The 20998-nt window shown below is 46.9% G+C and overlaps 1 protein-coding gene and 1 long non-coding RNA gene across 2 annotated transcripts in view; one reads left to right on the top strand and one right to left on the bottom strand.

Moving 5' to 3' along the window:
* The window catches only part of SAFB2 (scaffold attachment factor B2), a 36704-nt gene that overhangs the window by 7536 nt on the left and 8170 nt on the right, over positions 1 to 20998 (top strand). The window contains exons 5-14 of the mRNA XM_055251370.2: positions 2048 to 2110; positions 3008 to 3035; positions 3947 to 4457; positions 4889 to 4938; positions 5482 to 5582; positions 11004 to 11153; positions 11245 to 11357; positions 15903 to 16033; positions 17268 to 17359; positions 20671 to 20807. Coding sequence (XP_055107345.1) covers positions 2048 to 2110; positions 3008 to 3035; positions 3947 to 4457; positions 4889 to 4938; positions 5482 to 5582; positions 11004 to 11153; positions 11245 to 11357; positions 15903 to 16033; positions 17268 to 17359; positions 20671 to 20807 — 1376 coding nt within the window. The remainder of the gene's footprint in view (positions 1 to 2047; positions 2111 to 3007; positions 3036 to 3946; positions 4458 to 4888; positions 4939 to 5481; positions 5583 to 11003; positions 11154 to 11244; positions 11358 to 15902; positions 16034 to 17267; positions 17360 to 20670; positions 20808 to 20998) is intronic.
* LOC134733018 (uncharacterized) lies at positions 882 to 2054 on the bottom strand. The gene is made up of 2 exons (XR_010116556.1): positions 1834 to 2054; positions 882 to 1167 (listed from the first exon to the last, which is right to left on the bottom strand). It is a non-coding gene; the product is annotated as an uncharacterized lncRNA (long non-coding RNA).

The following is a 20998-nucleotide window of genomic DNA, read 5'->3' as shown; positions in this document are numbered from 1 at the left end:
TGAACCACCACGCCCAGCTAATTAAAAAAAAAAATTTTTTTTTTTTTAGAGGTGGGATCTCACTGGGTTACCCAGGTTGATCTTGAACCCCTGAGCTCAAGCAATCCTCCCGCCTCAGCCTCCCAGAGTGCTGGGATTATAGGTGTGGTCCACCTTGCCCAGCTCAAAAATGGTTTCTACTCTCATCATGTAGATATTTCTCTTAATGTTGTGTTTTGTTTGTTTGTTTGTTTGTTTTTGAGACAGAGTCTCGCTCTGTCACCCAGGCTGGAGTGCAGTGGCGAGATTATGGCTCACTGCAACCTCCGTCTCCCTGATTCAAGCAATTCTCCTGCCTCAGCCTCCTGAGTAGCTGGGACCACAGGCACGCGCCACCACGCCCAGCTGATTTTTTTGTATTTTTAGTAGAGATGGAGTTTCACCATGTTGGCCATGATGGTCTCCATCTCCTGACCTTGTGATCTGCTCACCTTGGCCTCCCAAAGTGCTGGGGTTACAGGCTTGAGCCACTGCGCCCAGCCACCTGGCTAATTTTTTGTATTTTTGGTAGAGATAGGGTTTCATCATGTTGGCTGGGCTGGTCTCGAACTCCTGACCTCAAGTGATCTGCCTGCCTCGGCCTCCCAAAGTGCTGGGATTATAGTGGTGAGTCACCACGCCTAGCCTGTTAATGTTGTTTTAAGCAAGGTTAGGGAGTTACATTAAAAGATATAAAGTACAGTGAAGACAAGTACCAACCCTGCTCCCCAAAGGGACTGACTGTGAGCATCCTTGTATGTAAAAGAGGAACTTTGCTCTGTTAGGGCTTTCCCAGCTTTTCACTTCTAGTGTTTCGGCGTAGAGCTCTCTGGTGGGGCTGTTCAAATACCACAAGCCGTCACTGTCTTCTAGCTGATCTTCATTTTAATCTGACTGACGTCACGTGCCCAGTAGGTTGTTTTGTTTCCTTAACGCAGCTTTCAGCTTGGGGGTGGAAATGCCTCCGTAGGACTGAACCTTAAACCTTATGGTCAAAAGTCATTGCCTCCAAATTTACCATCCTTTGACCTAGGGCAGCACTGAGCAACTGATTCGCCGCCTTGCTCAGTCTGGCACTGCTGTGTGTTTATTGTTTTCAGGGTGTATACTTCTCAGTTAATGGAGGCATCCCAGGTCATGAGTTCAAATCTAGAAAAGGAAAAAAGAAAACATTTGGGAGCGCTCTTTTTGTAGTTCACTTAAAAAGAGCTTCAAATTTAGTAAAACTTGGTGTTAACAGTTTTTCTTTTGTTTGGCATGTAGTAAAGAGAAAACGACCAAGTTAGATGTTTGTTTTTAATAAAGTAGGCTAGGAGGGCCAGGCGTGGTGGCTCACGCCTGTAATCCCAACACTCCGGGAGGCTGAGGTGGGCAGATCACCTGAGATCAGGAGTTCAAGACCAGCCTGGACATGGTGAAACCCTGTCTCTACTAAAACACACAAAAAATTAGCCAGGCATGGTGATACATGCCTGTAATCCTAGCTACTCAGGAGGCTGAGGCAGGAGAATCGCTTGAACCCAGGAGGCGGTGGTTGCAATGAGCCAAGATCGCGCCATTGCACTCCAGCCTGGGCAAAAAGAGCGAAACTCCATCTCGAATGAGTGAATGAATAAAGTAGGCTAGGAGAAAGCGCCCGGTTAGTGTTACCTTAAGAGTATTGCTACCAGGTGAAATTGGAGGAGTGCAGTTTATCATTTTGAGTTCTGCTTTGGAAATCCTGTGGTTGGAGGGTTATGTGTTAATCACCAGTACTTAGAAACTGCCTGGGAAATTCATTCGTTCATTCACCCAGTACAGACAGGGCATACCCACCTGCGGGCCACTGCCAGAGGCGCTGGTGAAGCAGAGTCGTGGAGTGTGTGTTCTGGCGGAGAGGCAGGCGCTGAACTGAATGACCCAACAGTAGACTTGCAGATGGCAAAAGGTGCCGTGAGGGAAATAGACACACAAGTTGCCTAAGTGAGGTGTCGGCCTTGGTTTTCACAGCGCTAGCCTCCACGAAGTCATCTTCCATTTTGTTTTTCAGGTGGATGGGGAAGGAGTCAAGAACACTTTGGAAACTTCATCGTTGAGCTTCAAAGTAACTCCGGTAAGTTACCATCTGGTTCTGCATCGCTGGAAATGTTAATAGAGTGGTTGATTTTCCATAGTGAAAGAGCAGTGTGTGTGTATATGGAAATGACTGGATACTGTGCTGGATGCTGGGGTTAAGAGGTTAGCAGAACAGAAAGAGTCTCAGGGCTGGCCATCTAGCAGGAGCAGTGGGATCAAACCAAGTATGTAACCAGAAGGGAGAAAGAAGTGTGATGAGGGAGCAGTTCTGGTGGTTGGACTTCAGAAGTGCCTGGAACTCTTCCCAGAGGTTTGACGGATAGGTTGAAGAGCGAAAGAAGAATTTGGAGCAGAAAGTTTGGGTGGTGTCTTTGATGCAAAAGAGAGAGGGGAACACACAGGGTTCGGTAGAAGCCAGAGGTGTTGCAGAGCAGCTGGGCCTGCCTCGCTGAGTCTGGGCCACCAGAAGGATTGGACCTATTGTCCTAAGTGAGCCAGATGCTGGAAAAGGTTTTCAGCAGAGTAGAGAGATCATTTTGTTATGACAAGTTTTGGTTGCAAATAAGTTTATGTTGGGAGAAGTATTTTTTTCTTAAATCCACTGTGACCTCTTCTCTGACAAAGGGGGTCTTTGCCAGCTGCAGCAGCCACTAGGTCAGCTTGGTCATGGGGTGGGTGGCATGGCAGGGCAGGGCCCAAACTCGGGAGAATGGGACAGACTGTTATCACTAGGGACCTGCTGTTACCAGGGAAACTGTTAAAATGAGCTGGTTTTCATCAAGTTATTGTAGGATGGAATACATTTTTTGGAGAGAAGAAAGTTTTGTGGAAACAGGCATTTATTCACAGATGATTGAAAGCCATATTTGCTGGTGAAATGTATCTGCCCCGTATTTAAAGTGACTTGTGGATTTGCTTTTTCTTTTTTAAATAGGACATTGAAGAATCCCTTTTGGAGCCAGGTACTGATAAGAGAAACATGACAATTATGGTTTGAAAGTTTTCACACTATTATTTTAAAGCTGTCTATATTTTAAGCTGTGTTATGATCTTGTAAATTGCTCTAATGGTGGACAATCCAGATCATACAAGGATCAGAGATTGGAAACCCATTCGTATCACCAGATCTGTGGAAGAGCCATTCTGGCTTCTTGAGGTCAAATACATTTGGTGCAATGTAGTGATTATTTTCATCTCTAACCACGTAGAGTGGCATTTAATTCCCCCCGTCCCCATGATTCCTCCATGTGTTTCTACACATGAAACAGATCTTGTGATATTTTGCTGCAGTCGTTTTGATTAACGCAGTTAAGGCAGGATAAAGCTGTTGTCAGGGCACTTACCACCTGAGAAGTGACTGGATTCCAGAAGAGGAAACAGAGTTTCTTCGTGAAAATTTTCAACATATTATTCCCCTTCCGGACTGCATTTATCTCCCACCGTCAGAAGAGATTCTGATTTTCATATTGGATTGTTCTGTTAAAAGAAATTCAAAGAAATTTGGAAATTGAGCTGTCATTGAATGGTGATTGCATTCGGTTCAGCACCTTGGACATTGGAAAATCAGTCAGAAGACCCAGACTTGAACAAAAACTCGAAGAAGACTATTGAGTGAGAAGCAGCCACGTGGTTGTAGGTGTTTAAATCTGTGGGGGCCTTTTCTCTTCCGTGTAGCGTAGAGGCTTACCTAGAGGCGGTCGCAGCGCAGGTAGTGTAACCAGTATAACTTTGTGTACCCGCGGGTTTTCCAATCTCTGTGTAGCTAGCAGTTCTCTTCGTGTTAGTGTGGCAGCCGTGCCAGTTCCACATTTGTGATTGCTTTATTTCCCTGGTAATTAAACCTTGTGCCATTCTATTCCTGTTAAATCCGTAGAAAATGAGAAAATACTCGACATTTTGGGGGAAACTTGTAAATCTGAGCCAGTAAAAGAAGAAAGTTCCGAGCTGGAGCAGCCATTTGCACAGGACACAAGTAGCGTGGGGCCAGACAGAAAGCTTGCGGAGGAAGAGGACCTATTTGACAGCGCCCATCCGGAAGAGGGTGATTTAGATTTGGCCAGCGAGTCAACAGCACACGCTCAGTCGAGCAAGGCAGACAGCCTGTTAGCGGTAGTGAAAAGGGAGCCCGCGGAGCAGCCAGGCGATGGCGAGAGGACGGACTGTGAGCCTGTAGGGCTAGAGCCGGCAGTTGAGCAGAGTAGTGCGGCCTCCGAGCTCGCGGAGGCCTCTAGCGAGGAGCTCGCGGAAGCACCCACGGAAGCCCCAAGCCCAGAAGCCAGAGATAGCAAAGAAGACGGGAGGAAGTTTGATTTTGACGCTTGTAATGAAGTCCCTCCGGCTCCTAAAGAGTCCTCAACCAGTGAGGGCGCTGATCAGAAAATGAGGTTTGTTTTTTCTCAGTTTTAGACCAGACGCTATCTCCTTTTCATGGGTCATTTAATGACACACATAAGCTGTTTTTTTCTGCAATTGGCCAGCCAGACTGACGAAATTGTAGTTTTGCTTCTAAAGAATGTTTCGTTTCTCTTTGTGTATTTTTAATGGGTGATTCAATTCCTTTTCTTTTTCTCAACCTACCATGGTTGTGTTCTTAAATTGTTAATTGTTATCTTCAGCTAAATCGAATTGACTTTTACAAATCTGACATTGTATTTTTGGGGTCAGATTTTCCAATATAAGCTTGCAGAGGTGTCTGTTAAAATTTTATTTCAGACTAATTTTCTGGTAGGTATTCAGTTTTAGCACATAATCATATTTTTAGTTTTGTTCTCTTTCGTTTCTTTCCTGTATGAGTAACATTAACTTTTGTCTCTAGCTCTTTTAAGGAAGAAAAAGATATAAAGCCAATCATTAAAGATGAAAAAGGTATGATTTAACTTAACGTGATAGGGAGCCATGTATGGTTCCCTTATTTTGGGAGGAGGGGCCTGGAGATATACACACTTTGGATTCAGTAATTTGTTTTGTTATGGGTTACTGGAATCAACCACCTAATGGTTTCTTGAGAGACTAGTTTTAGAAGTTCGCAAGCATCTGCATTTTATGTTTCTCTTGTGGTTGTCATCTATGGGATGGTGAAAAGCACATTACAAGAAAGGAATAATTCTGCTCATTGAAGACTGTTTCAAGGATTTTAGAGACTGGCGTCTTGGATGAGATCTGATCATCAAAAGACATTTCAGTTCATAACTGACATGGGCATGATTATTCCTTGAGTAAGGAAACTCAGTTTTTGCTGTCCAGATTTTCAGCCTTCTGTGTGTTGGCATGTGTGTGTGCATTAAATTCTTAAGTCAGCAGTTGGGATTGGGCGTCGTCAGGGTTTTTAAAGAGGGCTGCGATCTTAAGAATGGTTGTGCTTCCTGTTAGGCCTTGGGGTGATGCCTAAGAATCTCCCTCTCGTGCCAGGTCGGGTCGGCAGCAGTTCTGGTCGGAACCTGTGGGTCAGCGGGCTGTCCTCCACAACACGAGCTACGGATCTCAAGAACCTTTTCAGCAAGTATGGGAAGGTATGCCTTCCCTTGCCTCATACCATCCACTGTGATTCAGGAAGCTCTGCTGGGCGCGGTGGTTCACGTCTATAATCCCAGCAGTTTGAGAGGCTGAGGCAGGAGGATCGCTTGAGCCCAGGAGTTCAAGACCAGCCAGGGCAACATAGCAAGACGTTGTGTTTACTAAAAAATCAACACAGCAACAAAGCTCGCCCAGTCTTGTGCAGTGCACCTTGTTTCCTGACTCACAGTAACTAGGGCGCCGAGCAGGGCAGGTGGTTGGTCATATCACAGCAGTGCTCAGAACAGCTGTATAAACAGCTTCCCTCTCAATGTTTTTGGGGTTCTTTCTAACTGGTCTCAAAGAGACTGGTGGTCTTTTGTCCTCTGCAAAACTTAAAGCTTACATGATGAGATTTTTCCCTTAAGAATAAGTTGGGAGGCTGAAGCGGGCGGATCACTTAAAGTCAGGAGTTGGAGACCAGCCTGGCCAACATGGCGAAACCCTGTCTCTACTAAAAATACAAAAAATTAGCCAGCCGTGGTGTTGTGTGCTTGTAGTCCCAGCTACTCGGGAAGCTGAGGCGGGAGAATCACTTGAACCCAGGAGGCAGAGGTTGCAGTGAGCCAAGATTGTGCAACTACACTCCAGCCTGGGTAACAGAGCGAGACTGTGTCATAAAAAAAAAAAAAGAATGAAGTGAATAATTGACTTTCATATCATTTAGCATTTTAAGTATATAGTCTGATAACTAGAACATGAATGTGGTTCAAAAATAAATCACTAAGATGCTGCTCATGGGGGCAGGAGAAAAATAGTACAATTCAGCAGCTTTCCAAAGGAAGTTGAGGACAATTTAAAATGATTCCACTGTTTGAAATTAATTAAGAGTCTTCTTTTTTTTTTTTTTTTTTTTTTTTTCGAGACAGAGTCTCGCTCTGTCGCCCAGGCTGGAGTGCAGTGGCGCAATCTCGGCTCACTGCAAGCTCCGCCTCCCGGGTTCATGCCATTCTCCTGCCTCAGCCTCTCCGAGTAGCTGGGACTACAGGCGCCCGCCACCACGCCCGGCTAATTTTTTTTTTGTATTTTTAGTAGAGACGGGGTTTCACCGTGGTCTCGATCTCCTGACCTTGTGATCTGCTCGCCTCGGCCTCCCAAAGTGCTGGGATTATAAGCGTGAGCCACCGCGCCCAGCCAAGAGTCTTCTTTTTTTGTTTGTTTGTTGTTGTTTTTTTGAGACTGCGTCTCGCTCTGTTGCCCAGGCTGAAGTGCAGTGGCGTGATCTTGGCTCACTGCAACCTCCGCCTCCCAGGTTCAAGTGATTCTCGTGCCTCACCTTCTCGAGTAGCTGGGATTACAGGCACGCACCACCATGCCTGGCTAATTTTTGTATTTTCAGTAGAGATGGGGTTTCGCCATGTTGGCCATACTGGTCTCCAACTCCTGACCTATGTGATCTGCCTGCTCGGCCTCCCAAAGTGCTGGGATTACAGGCGTGAGCCACTGTGCCTAGCCGAGAGTCTTCTGGTAAGCAATTGGCACTGTCCTGGTCTCCTGGGTGCCTCTGGGGAGTGGCTTCCGAGGGACAAGGTTTGGACCCTTTAGTGTCTGGACGGTGCCCTGATTCCAGGCATAGTGGGGCCTGTCTGACGCAGCCTTCTGGCTACAGGAAAAAAAAAAAAAGCCTTTTTTTTTTTTTTTTTTTTTTTAAAGCCGTTCCTTTGTCTAGGTTTGTGTCACCCGATCAGGTGTTGGTTAATGTTTCATTGCTTAAGAAGCAGACAGGACTCGGAAAAAGCATGCTGTTCAATTTTTCTCTTTAACAGTCTGTATGTTCAACAAGGGCTTAGGAAATTCTTGTAGCCATGAATAACCTGTTTATTCAGTTACTTTGTTGACTTCACTGAGACACTGATGATTAAGCAGAGGTAGACATACATGGTCTCTGTCATCACAGATTTTTTAGTCTGGCGGGAAAAAGACCATTTAAGAAATAAACACATATGATGTGTTGTGATGAGCATATTAAGGAATATTAGAGCACGCCATCAGTATGTTGGGGAGACCATGTTTAGATTCGGGAGGCAGCTTCAGCAGACCTCGCTGAAGAAGTGACATTCAGCCGAGGCGTGAGTGATAGAGTTGGCCTTATCTATAGGGCTCAGCTCTGGACAAAAACAGAAGGATGTAGGAAGGTCAGAGGGGCAGGACACCACTCAGCTACTTGACTGAAGCATGCAGAGGCTGCCGAGACAAGCTCCAGGGCGGATGGCACAGCTCAGGGATGGGGACATACAAGCTTAGTATGGTGCCTGCTCTCATTTGGGTTTTGTCTGTCATCAGAACAGATGCCGTTGTAAGGATGATTAATTTGATGGGAAGGTGGAATGACCCCAACATTGGCGTCAGCTCTGATATGGGAAGTGGCATCTGTGTTTCTCTCAGGAGAGTCTTCTGTCCCTTTGGCCCTGGACAGATTGAGGCAGAGCCTCGACTCCTCCATTTGTGTGGTCAAAACCAAGGACGTCAGAGTCTGATGGGAACTTCAAGCGTGTGGGTTCCACCTTGTCATTTCACAGCTGGGGCCATGAGGTCCAGAGATGGGGAATGCCTTGCTTAGGTTGATGCACTGAGTCAGAGATGAGGCAGAGACCAGGACTCCTGTGTCTCGGGGAGATGTTTACTCTGCGCGCCAATGGTGGTGGAGTTGGCGTTAAATCTACTGTCTTGCTCTCTGTTTTCTGTTCATGTTTGTTTATTGATCTCTTTTTCCCATTTATCTGCCTTCTTGTGGGTCGAGTCCTTTTTATGACTGATGGCTTATTTGCTCTAACTCTGTGTCATTGTGGTTTACTGTAGGATTACAGTACACATCTTCCCTTACAATCTTTCTGCAAGTGGTGCTGTGCTTGTTTCAATGTAGTGCAAGAACTCTGCGGGAATACACTTGCATTTCCCCTCCCGTTGATCTTTGTGATGTTATTGTCATACAGTTTACTTCTCTTAAAGAAGTCACCCAATATTTTATTGGCTTTGACTTGTTGTGGTTTGGCTTTTTTGCTTTGAACAGTTGTGTTTTTTTGTTTTGTTTTTTCGTTTTTTGTTTTTTTTGTTTTTGAGACGGAGTCTCGCTGTGTCGCCTAGGCTAGAGTGCGGTGGCGCGATCTTGGCTCACTGCAAGCTCTGCCTCCCGGGTTCACGCCATTCTCCTGCCTCAGCCTCCCAAGTAGCTGGGACTACAGGTGCCCGCCACCAGGCCTGGCTAATTTTTTGTATTTTGAGTAGAGACGGGGTTTAACTGTGTTAGCCAGGAAGGTCTCCATCTCCTGACCTCGTGATCCTCCCACCTCGGCCTCCCAAAGTGCTGGGATTACAGGTGTGAGCCACCGCACCCAGCCGAACAGTTATACTTTAAAGAGACCCAAAAATGACAGGAAAAAATCATGTTCACCTCACCAGGTGCTGTTCGTTGCTTTTTGTTGTACATCCAAGTTCCCATCGGAGATCATCTTCCTCCCTCCTGAAGGAATTGAATGTTTCTTGTAGTGCAGGGTTGCTGGTGATGCGTTCTTGTTTCTTTTGCATGTCAGAAAAAGTCTTTACTTTGTCTTCATTTTGAAATAAATTTTCACTGGGTATAGAATTCTAGGTTAACTTAATCTTTGTTCCTTCGGTTCCCCATTTGTGTCTTTTCTGTCTCTTTTCCTGTGGCTGCTTTTAAGTTTCTTCTGTTTTTTTTTGTTTTGTTTTGTTTTCCCTTAGAGACAGGATCTCACTGTGTCACCCAGGCTGGAGTACAGTGGTGCTCACTGCATCCTCGACCTCCTGGGCTCAAGCAATCCTCTCACCTCAGCCTCCTGAGTAGCTGAGACCACAGGCATGCACCACTACACCCAGCTAATTTTTAAAATTTTTGGTAGAGATGTGGTTTCTCTGTGTTGCCCAGGCTGGTTTTGAACACCTGGCCTCAAGTGATCTACCCGCTTTGGCCTCACAAAGTGCTGAGATTACAGGCATGAGCCACTGTGCCCAGCCTGTGCCTGGTAGTTTTTTACGGGATGTTGTGAATTGTATTTTTTTGGGTACTAGTTATACTTGGATCTCTACAAATACCCTTGAGCTTTTTTCTGGTACACAGCTGAGGTACTGGACACACACTAAGGCAGGGCCAGAGTAGCCTTCAGTTTGGGCTGATTTTGTCTCACCACTGGGCAGTGCCCTCTGAGTAGTGGGTCTGATGGCCCGTGAATTACCAGCCTTTCCACCGTGGCTATTGGGAAGAGCAAACCATTTGTGGCCCTGAGTGCCCCCCCAGTGGTCGTTCCCTCTGCTCCTGATTGTTCCCTCTGCTCCTTATGGGTGGTGCTGTCCCAGCCTCTGGTTTCCTTGCACACATGTGCACTGGGCAGGAGGAACCCTCTGTGGGTCTCTTCAGCTTGCTCCGTGTGGCTCTGTGTGGCTGTGTCCTCTCTGATACTCAGTTCTATGCTTTCTCTCTGCCTTGGTCTCAGAATCTCAGTGCTGTCTTACCCATCCCCCATCGCCTGGGAACTCCAGGCAGTGAGCAGGGGCAGTCAGGGAGCTCTCAGGGATCGCTGTCTGGGGCAGCCTGATGTCCAGGATCTGAAAACCGTCGTTTCCTACGTTTCATTGCATTTGTTAGTTGTTTCAGGCAGGAAGACAATGCTTAGTTCTCCCATCTTGGCCAGAAGTGGAAGTCCTTTCCCCATGGGGACATTTCCAACAGTCCGTGTCTGTGTCAGAGCTCTTCTCGGGCCCAGCTGGAGTGGATGGTGCATTTCTTAGCCCCACAGCTGTTTGTGGGCTCAGTGGAAATAGAGAAAACAATGTGGATGGGTAGGACTTCTGGTTATTAGTTGTGAGTAATGAAGTTTAATGGTTTTGTAACCTTGCATGTTTGTGTGTTTTCCTTGTGATGACTGATCTTGTATTAAAAGCAATTGTATTTAGTGGCTGGATGTGGTGTCTCATGCCTGTAATCCCAGCACTTTGGGAGGCCGACTTGGGTAGATCGCTTGAGGTCAGGAGTTGGAGACCAGCCTGGCCAACATGGAGAAACCCCATCTCTACTTAGAACACAAAAATTAGCCAGGCATGGTGGCGGGCGCCTGTAATCCCAGCTACTTGGGAGGCTGAGGCGGGAGAATTGCTTGAACCCAGAAGGCAGAGGTTGCGGTGAGCCGAGATTGCGACACTGCACTCCAGCCTGGGTGACAGAGTGAAACTGTCTCAAAAAAAAAAGCGATTGTATTTGGATAGGTCAGGATTAATTAGAATCAATTCAGTAACTAAAATGGAAAACTACCAATATGTGGAGAGGTGACAAATAGTGAAAATGATTCTGACTGTCAGGTAATAACTTTAGCAAGTTGTGTGGTCATTTGTATGAGAGAGTAAGAGTGCCCTTTTTCATGAAGGTTGTTGGGGCCAAAGTGGTAACGAACGCCCGCAGCCCGGGGGCTCGATGCTATGGATTCGTCACCATGTCGACATCTGACGAGGCGACCAAGTGCATCAGCCATCTCCACAGAACTGAGCTGCATGGACGAATGATCTCCGTAGAGAAGGTGAGGCAGTTCTCGTCTATGGTAACTCGCAAATGGAGTTTGCAAGTGAGAAGCCCTGGGCCACACATCATTTCTGTCTATTATATTTTAGGCCAAAAATGAGCCTGCTGGGAAGAAGCTTTCTGACAGAAAAGAGTGCGAAGTGAAGAAGGAAAAATTATCGAGTGTCGACAGACATCATTCTGTGGAGATCAAAATTGAAAAGTAAAGTGAATTTTCAAACCTCCTCTTGGAATCCCTGGGAGGAGGGCAAGGGCAGCCACCGTGGGCCTTGAAGAACACGCATCTGTCCCCACCTCTACCCACGCAGCCTTGCCAGCTTCCTGCTGGAGTCTCAACTGATTTTTGTGTTCTGCTGCCACTTCAATATTCAGCTTTTATTTATTTATTTTGTGGAGACAGGGACTCACTGTGTCACCTAGGCTGGAGTGCAGTGGCACTGCAGCCTCCACCTTCCGGGCTCAAGTGATTCTCCCACTTCAGCCTCCCAAGTAACTGGGACTACTGCAGGCATACACCACCCAGCCAGGCTACTTTTTGTAGAGACGCGGTTTCGCCATGTTACCAAGGCTGGTCTCAAACTCCTGAGCTCACGTGATCTGCCCGCCTTGGCCTTTCAAAGTGCTAGGATTATAGGTGTGAGCCACCACGCCCTGCCAGTCTTCAGCTTTCTGTGTAAAGCTATTTAACGAAGTAGCCCATGTCTTTAAAAAGTGGATACAGTTGATCCTCAGCATGTAGTTGTGTCCTGATAACTGATTAGCCTTTTGAAAAAACAGTATACACAAAATGTCGTTTTCCAGATTCTGGTCCCTTGTACAGCCTCTCAGACCTTGGAATCATTTCCTCATCCATGTTGATTTTCATGCAGTTCTCACTTATTAATCACAGCAACTGTCATAAACCCAGTTTTTCAAAGATAAAGCATCATCCAAAGGAATGTAGCCTGGTCTAGTGTTGCAGTGAATGACCTTGAGTGAGTAGTTGGTGCTGTATCTGACAGATGGCAAGCATTGCTGTGTTTACTTCAAAATTAAAAATATTCCAAGGCACCCTGTGAGTTCACGGTGGCACCCTGGGGTACCTTGTCATAGTAGTTGGGAACCATGGGTCTGAGGTTCTATTTTTGTAAAGGAGTGATTTATATCTTTAATCAAAATGGAGGTAGGGACAGATCTTTCAAGGCGGGTGTGGGTTATTTATATTTTTAATACAATCGTAGGCTTCTCTTTTGAGAAGGTAGATTTCGGTGGTGTATCTGATCATGGCAGTGTCTCAGAAGGCTGAATGTCTGCCTTCAGTTTACGTTGTCAGCGCAGTTTAGAGGGTAAACATGTCTGTGGACATAGTTGAACTGGGTTTTTGAAGATGTAATTACCAATTTACATCATGGCCAAATTGGAATTATTATTTTTAAAAAACATTTTACTTTTTGAGACGGGTCACCCAGGCTGGAGTGCAGTGATGCAGTCATGGCTCATTACAGCCTCGACCTCCCAAGCCCAAGTGATCCTCCCACCTCAGCCTCCCTAGTAGCTGGGGCTACAGGTGTGGGCCACCACTCCCAGGTAATTTTTAAATTTTTGATAGAGACAGGGTCTTGCTGTTTTGCTCAGGTTGGTTTCCACCCTGGCCTCAAGCAATTTTCCCACCTTGGCCCTGCAAAAGACTGGGATTATAGGCGTGAGCCACTGCACCTAGCCCCAGATTGAAATCAGTAGGCCCCTGAGTAATGGGTGTCAGATGAGCCTTCATGAACTTGGAGGAGGGGCGGGGGGGGGGGGGTGAGCCCCCTAATTTAATCAGCAACTTCAAAAAGACACATCCCATCGGCATTGCTAAGAAAAAAAAAGTCTGTATTGGTGGAAGATGGGGAACTGTTGTTGCAGGTTTGCGGTATGCTTGGTATCTTGGGTGTTTCATTAATTGTTTTTCTGTATTTGTGGGAAAGGTGGTAATAATTAGCTAACAGTATGGGGTGGTCCTGTGGCCAGCACTGGGAATGCAGCAGTTTCCTCCGTCCTTGTAGTAGCCCTGTGAGGCACTTGCTCTATGTAGGAGAGGATACAGGCCTAGAGAGGAGAGCGCGCCCTGCCTGAGTTCGCTGGGAAACGGCAAGGCTGGGATTCAACCTATGAAGGTTGCTTGGAGCCCCATGGCTCTTAACTGGGTGATAAACTTAAGATTTTTTTTTTTTTTTTTTTTTTTTTGAGACAGAGTCTCGCTCTGTCGCCCAGGCTGGAGTGCAGTGGCACGATATTAGCTCACTGCAAGCTCCGCCTCCTGGGTTCACGCCATTCTCCTGCCTCAGCCTCCTGAGTAGCTGGGACTACAGGCGCCCGCCACCATGCCCAGCTAATTTTTTTTGTATTTTTTAGTAGAGATGGGGTTTCACCGTGTTAGCCAGGATGGTCTTGATCTCCTGACCTCGTGATCCACCCACCTCGGCCTCCCAAAGTGCTGGGATTACAGGCGTGAGCCACCGCGCCCAGCGAACTTAAGATCTTTAAGACCAAACTGCCTGCAGGTTGTTTGCCTAGGAGGTTGAGCATTTAAAAATTTGTTTTGACCTTATTTTTTTCTTCAAATTAACACCTTCATTAGCCTTCCCTTCCATTTGAAGGATTTCTAGATTAGTGGTTGGCCTTGTGAAATAGAGAAGCTTTCCAAAGAGGGGAAGAAGAGGGGCTCGCCTTTGCCATCTTGGATGAGTGGTGGTTTTTATACAGTTGTTATACAGAAAGCACATGTAAATGTCAGGTGTAATCCCAACACCTGGGATGATGCTTTTTGTTGGATTTCCTTCCAGTCTTTTTTCCAGCATATTTATTTATCTACTAGGAGGAAAGCAGATGAATAAACACAGAATTTTGTGCAGCAGGTGAAAGGAGTCAGACCCTTTTTATTCCCCCTAAGTTCTGTCTCAGGATCTAAAGGCCCTTATTTATTTATTTATTTATTTATTTATTTATTTATTTAGAGACGGAGTCTCTCTCTGTCGCCAGGCTGGAGTGTAGTGGCGCGATCTCGGCTGACTGCAACCTCCACCTCCCGGGTTCAAGGAATTCTCCTGCCTTGGCCTCCCGAGTGGCTGGCATTACAGGCATGCGCCACCACGCCTGGCTAAATTTTTTTGTATTTTTAGTAGAGACGGGGTTTCACAATGTTGGCCAGGCTGGTCTCGAACTCCTGACCTTGTGATCCGCCTACCTTGGTCTCAAAGTGCTGGGATTATAGGCATGAGCCACCGCGACCAGCCTAAAAACCCTTCTTTAAAGCATACCATGAGGTGACAAAAGTAAGCTGTAGAGCAGTGTATGAAGTATAGCCTCGTTCATGTCACTCCTAAGACACTCTATAAAATGTAGATTACCGGGGTCAGGCAGACCCAGTGATTGACACTAAGGCCACCCTAGTGGTTGTCGCAGGGATGAGGGAGAGGAGATGAGATGATTTACAATAGTCAGTTCTGGGATATACCATTAATTACTGTGGTGTGTATTTAAAATTTGTCTCAAAATGAGTTTTTTTTTTTTTTTTTTTTTTTTTAAAGACAACTCCATGATGTGGAGGTTGAGAAGGGCAGGGGAGACGGGGCCATCAGAGAGGCTTCCCTCTCTGGAAGCTCTGCCGGGAACCCTGCCTGGGTCGGTTGGAGGAAAGGCCAACAGGTGCTTGCTGGAGGGCCTTGCAGGGACCTGACTTTCCTGCCTGGACCCTGGCACGTCGTTGGTGTTGAGTCAGTGTGCAGTTTAATTGCCTGAGACAAATGGCATTAGGGAACGCAGCAGCTGAGCTTGAGTGGCGAAGATGATTTATTTCACTGCTTAGGAGAAAGTTGCCTTTGATTGAAATGGCACTTAACACCTTCCCGTATTCACTGGCACATAACACATCATTTTAACTCCCTAAAAGTATGCAGCAGTTAGCGGTCGAGGGGTGTTGGCCTCACGGGTAGATGGCCTGCCGCTCTGTGCAGTAGGGGCTTGGTGTCCTGCCACTGTGCCTCCATCCTGTTGAGGCTGTATTGGGAAGAAATGCTTTTCCCTATAAAGCTTATAAACAATGTTCCACACATACATGATGAAACATTAAAATAAACTTTTTAGAAGTGTTCTCATGTCAAGTTGGCGTGTTTCTTTTTTTTTTTTTTTTTTTTTTTGAGACGGAGTCTCGCTCTGTCGCCCAGGCTGGAGTGCAGTGGCGCGATCTCGGCTTACTGCAAGCTCCGCCTCCTGGGTTAACGCCATTCTCCTGCCTCAGCGTCTCCGAGTAGCTGGGACTACAGGCGCCCGCCACCACGCCCAGCTAATTTTTTTTGTATTTTTAGTAGAGACAGGGTTTCACCGTGGTCTTGATCTCCTGACCTCGTGATCCGCCCGCCTCGGCCTCCCAAAGTGCTGGGATTACAAGCGTGAGCCACCGCGCCCGGCTAAGTTGGCGTGTTTCTCATGTCCACCTGCACGTCACTGTTGCGTGCCAGCCTGTCTGACATTTTGGAAATGCATCCCCAGGAATTTCATTGTGCATATCCCTCGATTTAGCACATAATAGAAGTGGAAATACAGCCTGTATCTAAAGAGGAGTACTGTTATTACTATGGTTTTCAAATAATTTTTCCCACCTAATTGCCGCTGGGGTGATTTGTTTTGTGTGGACATCTGAGTATGTGTGAGTCGAGGCTCTAGGTGAGCCGTTCCTGTTACAGAGTCTTGTGAACTCAAATTTGATAACCATGTTTTTAAATAGAACCGTAATTAAGAAGGAAGAGAAGATTGAGAAGAAGGAGGAAAAAAAGCCTGAAGACATTAAGAAGGAAGAAAAAGACCAGGATGAGCTGAAACCTGGACCTACAAATCGGTCTAGAGTCACCAAATCAGGTGATGAGAGCCTTTTAAGAGCTGTGGAAGGGGAAGGCCTGGCACGGGTGGTGAGTAGGTGGGGTTCCGAGGGAAGGTGAGGACAGCAAGCTCTGGTGACACGGCTGTCTGGCTGTTCATATGTCACTGTTAAACAAGAGTCTGTTGATGGAAATGGCTTAAAGGAGTTTCCATACAACATCGGGAATCCAGAAGTGCTTGGGACTCAGGGCTTACATGTATTGCTGAACTGAGTTCGGGCTTTTTCAGGGCCTTTGGCTGATTGTAGCGTGGGATTTGCAAGAGTGAGTTGTCCGAGTTTCTTGTGACTAACCTGATGCTATTTTGCAGGTGTGCAGTAAAGTTTTCCCCACATTATGTTAAAGCTGGAGGTAGTAAAAACACAGAGAAAGCTGAAACCTCCAAGCATCTGTTGAAGTGGTTCTATTTGGACGATGCCACTTCTGTCGTCATTTTATAAAAGTTCATTGTGCTTTACACCTTTGAATCTGTATGAGACTCAGAATGTTTTGTGGCAAAAAAATAAGCCAACTCCACCTCCCCCATCAAGGAAGAGAAAAACAGACACAAAACTCAACCATCTGGAGCATTGAAATTTGGTACAGCACATTACAAGCTGGATCTTCAGCTCTCGGGCTAATTTACCCCGAGTCTCACGAGGAACGTGTTTTTAAAATGTTCCTCAAGTATTATAAATCTCCCCAAATAAGTCATTGTTCCAGTGGTTAGAGCCTGGTGGTTCTGTCGTCAGGAGAGATAATTGGTTTGGAAGCCTTTATTGCTGGAGATGAATGGAGGGAAGCCCACCCGTCTGGCAAGGCACTCTCTCAGAGCTGCAGTGTGATTCCAAGCACGGGCTGGATACTGCGGAGCTTCATAGAATGTCAGGGAGGAGTGACAGCATAGACCAGCTCCGGAGCTGTGTGGCTTTAGAGTGGAGGGTCACGGAGGGCTCTGCAGGATGGCTGTGCTTGTGTGCATGCTGCAGGTTTAAGCTGTAGGTTGGGAACAGGTCCCTCTAGTTGTGTAAAGACCTGTGAGGGTGCCTCCGTGATTCTGTGCCCGTGTTACCGTGTTGCTCACAATAGATGAGAAATAGAGGCTCCCAAGGCTAGTGTCAGTCACTTGACTCATGCCTTGTGTGTCCAAAGCCCAGGGTCCATCAGAGTGCTGTTTACTGCGGGAAGTTGGGGCGTCCACAGGTTTTGATAGTTTGCTGTGTTTTTTCCTGAAGGAAGCAGAGGAATGGAGCGGACGGTCGTGATGGATAAATCGAAAGGAGAGCCCGTCATTAGCGTGAAAACCACGAGCAGGTCCAAAGAGAGAGTGAGTATTGCCTCTGCCATCTCAGGGCCAGCTGTTTATCACGATGGCTCCACGACCCGTTTAATTCGCATTATGAAAACAGCACTGTTTTGCCTTTAAAATTGAAGTTTGTAGGAGGCGCGATAATTGTGTAGGTTGCAGATACAGACACACACATTAATCCTGGTGCTTTCTGCAGAGCAGTGCCCATCCGTGTTTGCTTTCCTTACTGGCTCCTGACCGGGATATGCTGCCTTCAGACAGAGCATTGGTTCACACAGCAGCTCACCATAGGGTGGGATGGGCCAGACCCAGGCTTTTCGAGCCAGAAGGCAGGTCCTACTCTTTGGTTGACTTAATAGCAGGTTACTTTCTTTCACTGGTTTTCTAGTCTCCTATTAAATTAACCAAAAAGGTAGAGACCAGCCTAGGACAGAGTGCTGGTCATGTTACCAGATCAAGAGCTGCACCTCTCGAGTTGTGCACACAACTAGACGAAATAGCGTCTCATTTGCGTTTTTCACTCTGGGAAACAATAAGAACATCTGCTTCCCAGCTGCAGGTTCTAGCTAAGATATTCATGAGGTGACAGTACTTTTTTAATGAGTGCAGAGTTCACTGTATTCAGCCAGGACCACTTTGTGTTGTTAAGACTTAAAATTATTTTTTTTTTTTTTATTTTTTTTGAGATGGAGTCTTGCTGTGTTGCTCAGGCTGGAGTGCAGTGGCGTGATCTCTGCTCACTGCAACCACTGCCTCCTGGGTTCAAGTGGCTCTCCTGCCTCAGCCTCTCGAGTAGCTGGGATTACAGGCAACAGGCACGCACCACCACACCAGGCTAATTTTTGTACTTTTAGTAGAGACAGGATTTCGCCATGTTGGCCAGGCTGGTCTCGAACTCCTGACCTCAAGTGATCCACCCGCCTCAGCCTCCCAGAGTGCTGGGATTACAGGCATGAGCCACCGCGCCCAACCAAGACTTAGTTTTTAAAATGAACATTTGGATTTTATAAAGTATCAGTTCCTAATGTCATTTTTCACATGAAAATCATAAGATACAGAGAAATCTAGAGTAGAACATTGAAAAAGACCCATAATCTTACCCCCATGTAACTGTGACGTTGAAAATAAGTAGTGATGACACGTGCGTGATTAGAACATCTGGTCAGCTTGGGGAGCTGCAGCACGGGCATACTAAAGCCTCCGTGTGTCCAGTTGGGCTCCTCGGCTTCCTCTGCACACACGTCTCCTGTGCGTGCCGTGGGACCACAGGCAGAGGATGTGCTGGAGCTTGCACTTTCTGTGTAGTATGCCTTGGAGGTCTCTACATACAGACACATGCGGTTTGGCCTTTTTCCTTTTTGCTTTTTTTTCTTTTAGCTTTTATATATATTTTTTATTTTATGCATAATATTTACCTATTAAAAAAAATAAAGGGTGGGGGCGTCTCACTTTGTTGCTTAGCCTGGCTTCAAGTGTTTCTCTCGCCTTCACCTTCCAAACTTGCTGGATTACAGGTGTGAGCCACTACTCCCAGCCTCTTTTAACTTTTGTATTTTGAAATAAAGGGCTGTTCAGAAAGGTTGTGGAGGGGACTTAAATCTCCTGGGTGTGTTGCACCTGCCAGGTCACTAGTAAGTGGCTGAGCTGGCCTGAGAACCCAGGAGTCCCGTGCTGGCACTGTTGCCTGCTGTGCTGCCCACTGTGCGGTGGTATGTGGGCATCTGTCCCCTTCTTACTCTACTGCAGTGTGTGTAAGACAGCTGCCTGTCTCATAGGCAAAGCTTGCCAACAAAGTGCTGGGTGATGTGTGTCTCTCCTGTGTGTGTGTGTGCCCCTTTCTCCCCAGCCTGCATTTTATTAATAATTAGTGTAATGTCTCGTCTTGACCTTTGCCTGTCTTTCTGTTGGGTTGGTTTGTTTTTCACTGCTCACTCTTTCTCTCCTATGGGAGCTAATTACGGAAATAAACTGAGTAGCTTTTTTAAAATGCCATTTCCCAGGCCCCTGCCCCAGAGATTCTGTGTGGATCAACAGGAGGCCTCAGGTTCTGTGTTGTTTAAAAGCTTCCTGGGAGGGTCTGATGTGTAGCCAGTTTGGGTGAGGCCTTGGAGAACCTTGGAAATGGGAGTCAGTTGTTACAGCTCTGAGCTTTATGCCACAGATAGAAAATGATGAATATAGGCTGGGTGCAGTGGCTCACACCTGTAATCCCGGCACTTTGGGAGAATGAGGCAGCAGATCACTTGAGCTCAGGAGTTTGAGACCAGCCTGGACAATAAGGCGAAACCCTGTCTCTACAAAAATACAAAAATTAGTCAGGCATGGTGGTGTGCACCTGTGGTCTCAGCTACTCAGGAGGCTGAGGTGGGAGGATCACTTGATCCTGCAGTGAGCTGCGATTGAGCCACTGCATTCCAGGCTGGACAACAGAACAAGACTGGGTCTCAAACCCAAAAACCTACAAAAAATAAATTACAGAAGTTGGCTATTAGTGTTCTGTACCTTATTAGGAGCACTGTTTTGCATTAAAACATTTTGGCATATTCTCTTTATTTATTTATTTGAGCTGGAGTCCTGCTCTGTCGCCCAGGCTGGAGTACAGTGGCGCAGTCTCGGCTCACTGCCACCTCTGCTTCCCAGGTTCAAGCGATTCTTCTGCCTCAGCCTCCTGAGTAGCTGGGATTACAGGCATGTGCCACCACACCTGGCTAATTTTTGTATTTTTAGTTGAGATGGGGTTTCACTATGTTGGTCAGGCTGGTCTCGAACTCCTGACGTCGTGATCCGCCCACCTTGGCCTCCTGAAATGCTGGGATTACAGGTGTGAGCTACTGCGCCCGGCCTGGCATATTCTATTTAGAGCTGTCTGCCTGAGTCCTGAGCCAGCAGTTGAGACGTGAAACATGCAGTCTGCCCTCCAGCTGTCCAAACAGCTGGTCTGACTGCTGTCCCCCTCTGAACTAATGGCCACAGTGGCCCTGTGCGGATGTGCCCGTGGCTCTGAGAGGCCTAGGTTTGCTTTGGATTATGTGAGTCCTTGGCTGTGCTGTGCTAGAAGAACTGTGCCTGTAGGTTTTCTGAGGCGTGGGCCAACCTCTTCTCTTCCATGAATGCCCCTTGACATGTGAAAGGAGGATTCTGGATTAGGCAGTAAAACGCAAACTTGGAGGGAAGCAGCCTATGCCTGGGCCTCTGGTCTGGAGACCACAGCCTTCCATCTACACCATGTGGGGCCAGAGAATGTTAGTCTCATGCACACGCGCATAATCTCCATTGTGTGTTTGTTGCAATCATTTTCCTGACATTAATAAACCAGTTTTGGTAAACAGAGCTCCAAGAGTCAGGATCGCAAGTCAGAAAGCAAAGAAAAGAGAGACATCTTGTCGTTTGATAAAATCAAAGAACAAAGGGAGAGAGAGCGCCAGAGGCAGCGGGAACGGGAGATCCGAGAAACGGAGAGGCGGCGGTGAGTGGAGCTGGGTGGGGCGGTGGGCTGGTTTTTTCCTCTTGGGGTGGCTGTCCTTCTCCCAGCTGTACTTGGAGTGCGGAATCTGTGTGCCCGAGAGCCAGTGCCTGGGCTGGCGGGTGTCATGCTTCACCTGGGTCCTCGAGGCAGGGGCCAGCACCTGTTCACACGTGAGCCAGACATGTCAGGTG

Source organism: Symphalangus syndactylus, chromosome 17, assembly GCF_028878055.3.
Source record: "Symphalangus syndactylus isolate Jambi chromosome 17, NHGRI_mSymSyn1-v2.1_pri, whole genome shotgun sequence".
In the NCBI taxonomy this organism is placed as follows: domain Eukaryota; kingdom Metazoa; phylum Chordata; class Mammalia; order Primates; family Hylobatidae; genus Symphalangus; species Symphalangus syndactylus.
The sequence above is the reverse complement of the archived record's forward strand: the minus strand, read 5'-3'. Positions and strand labels throughout refer to the sequence as shown.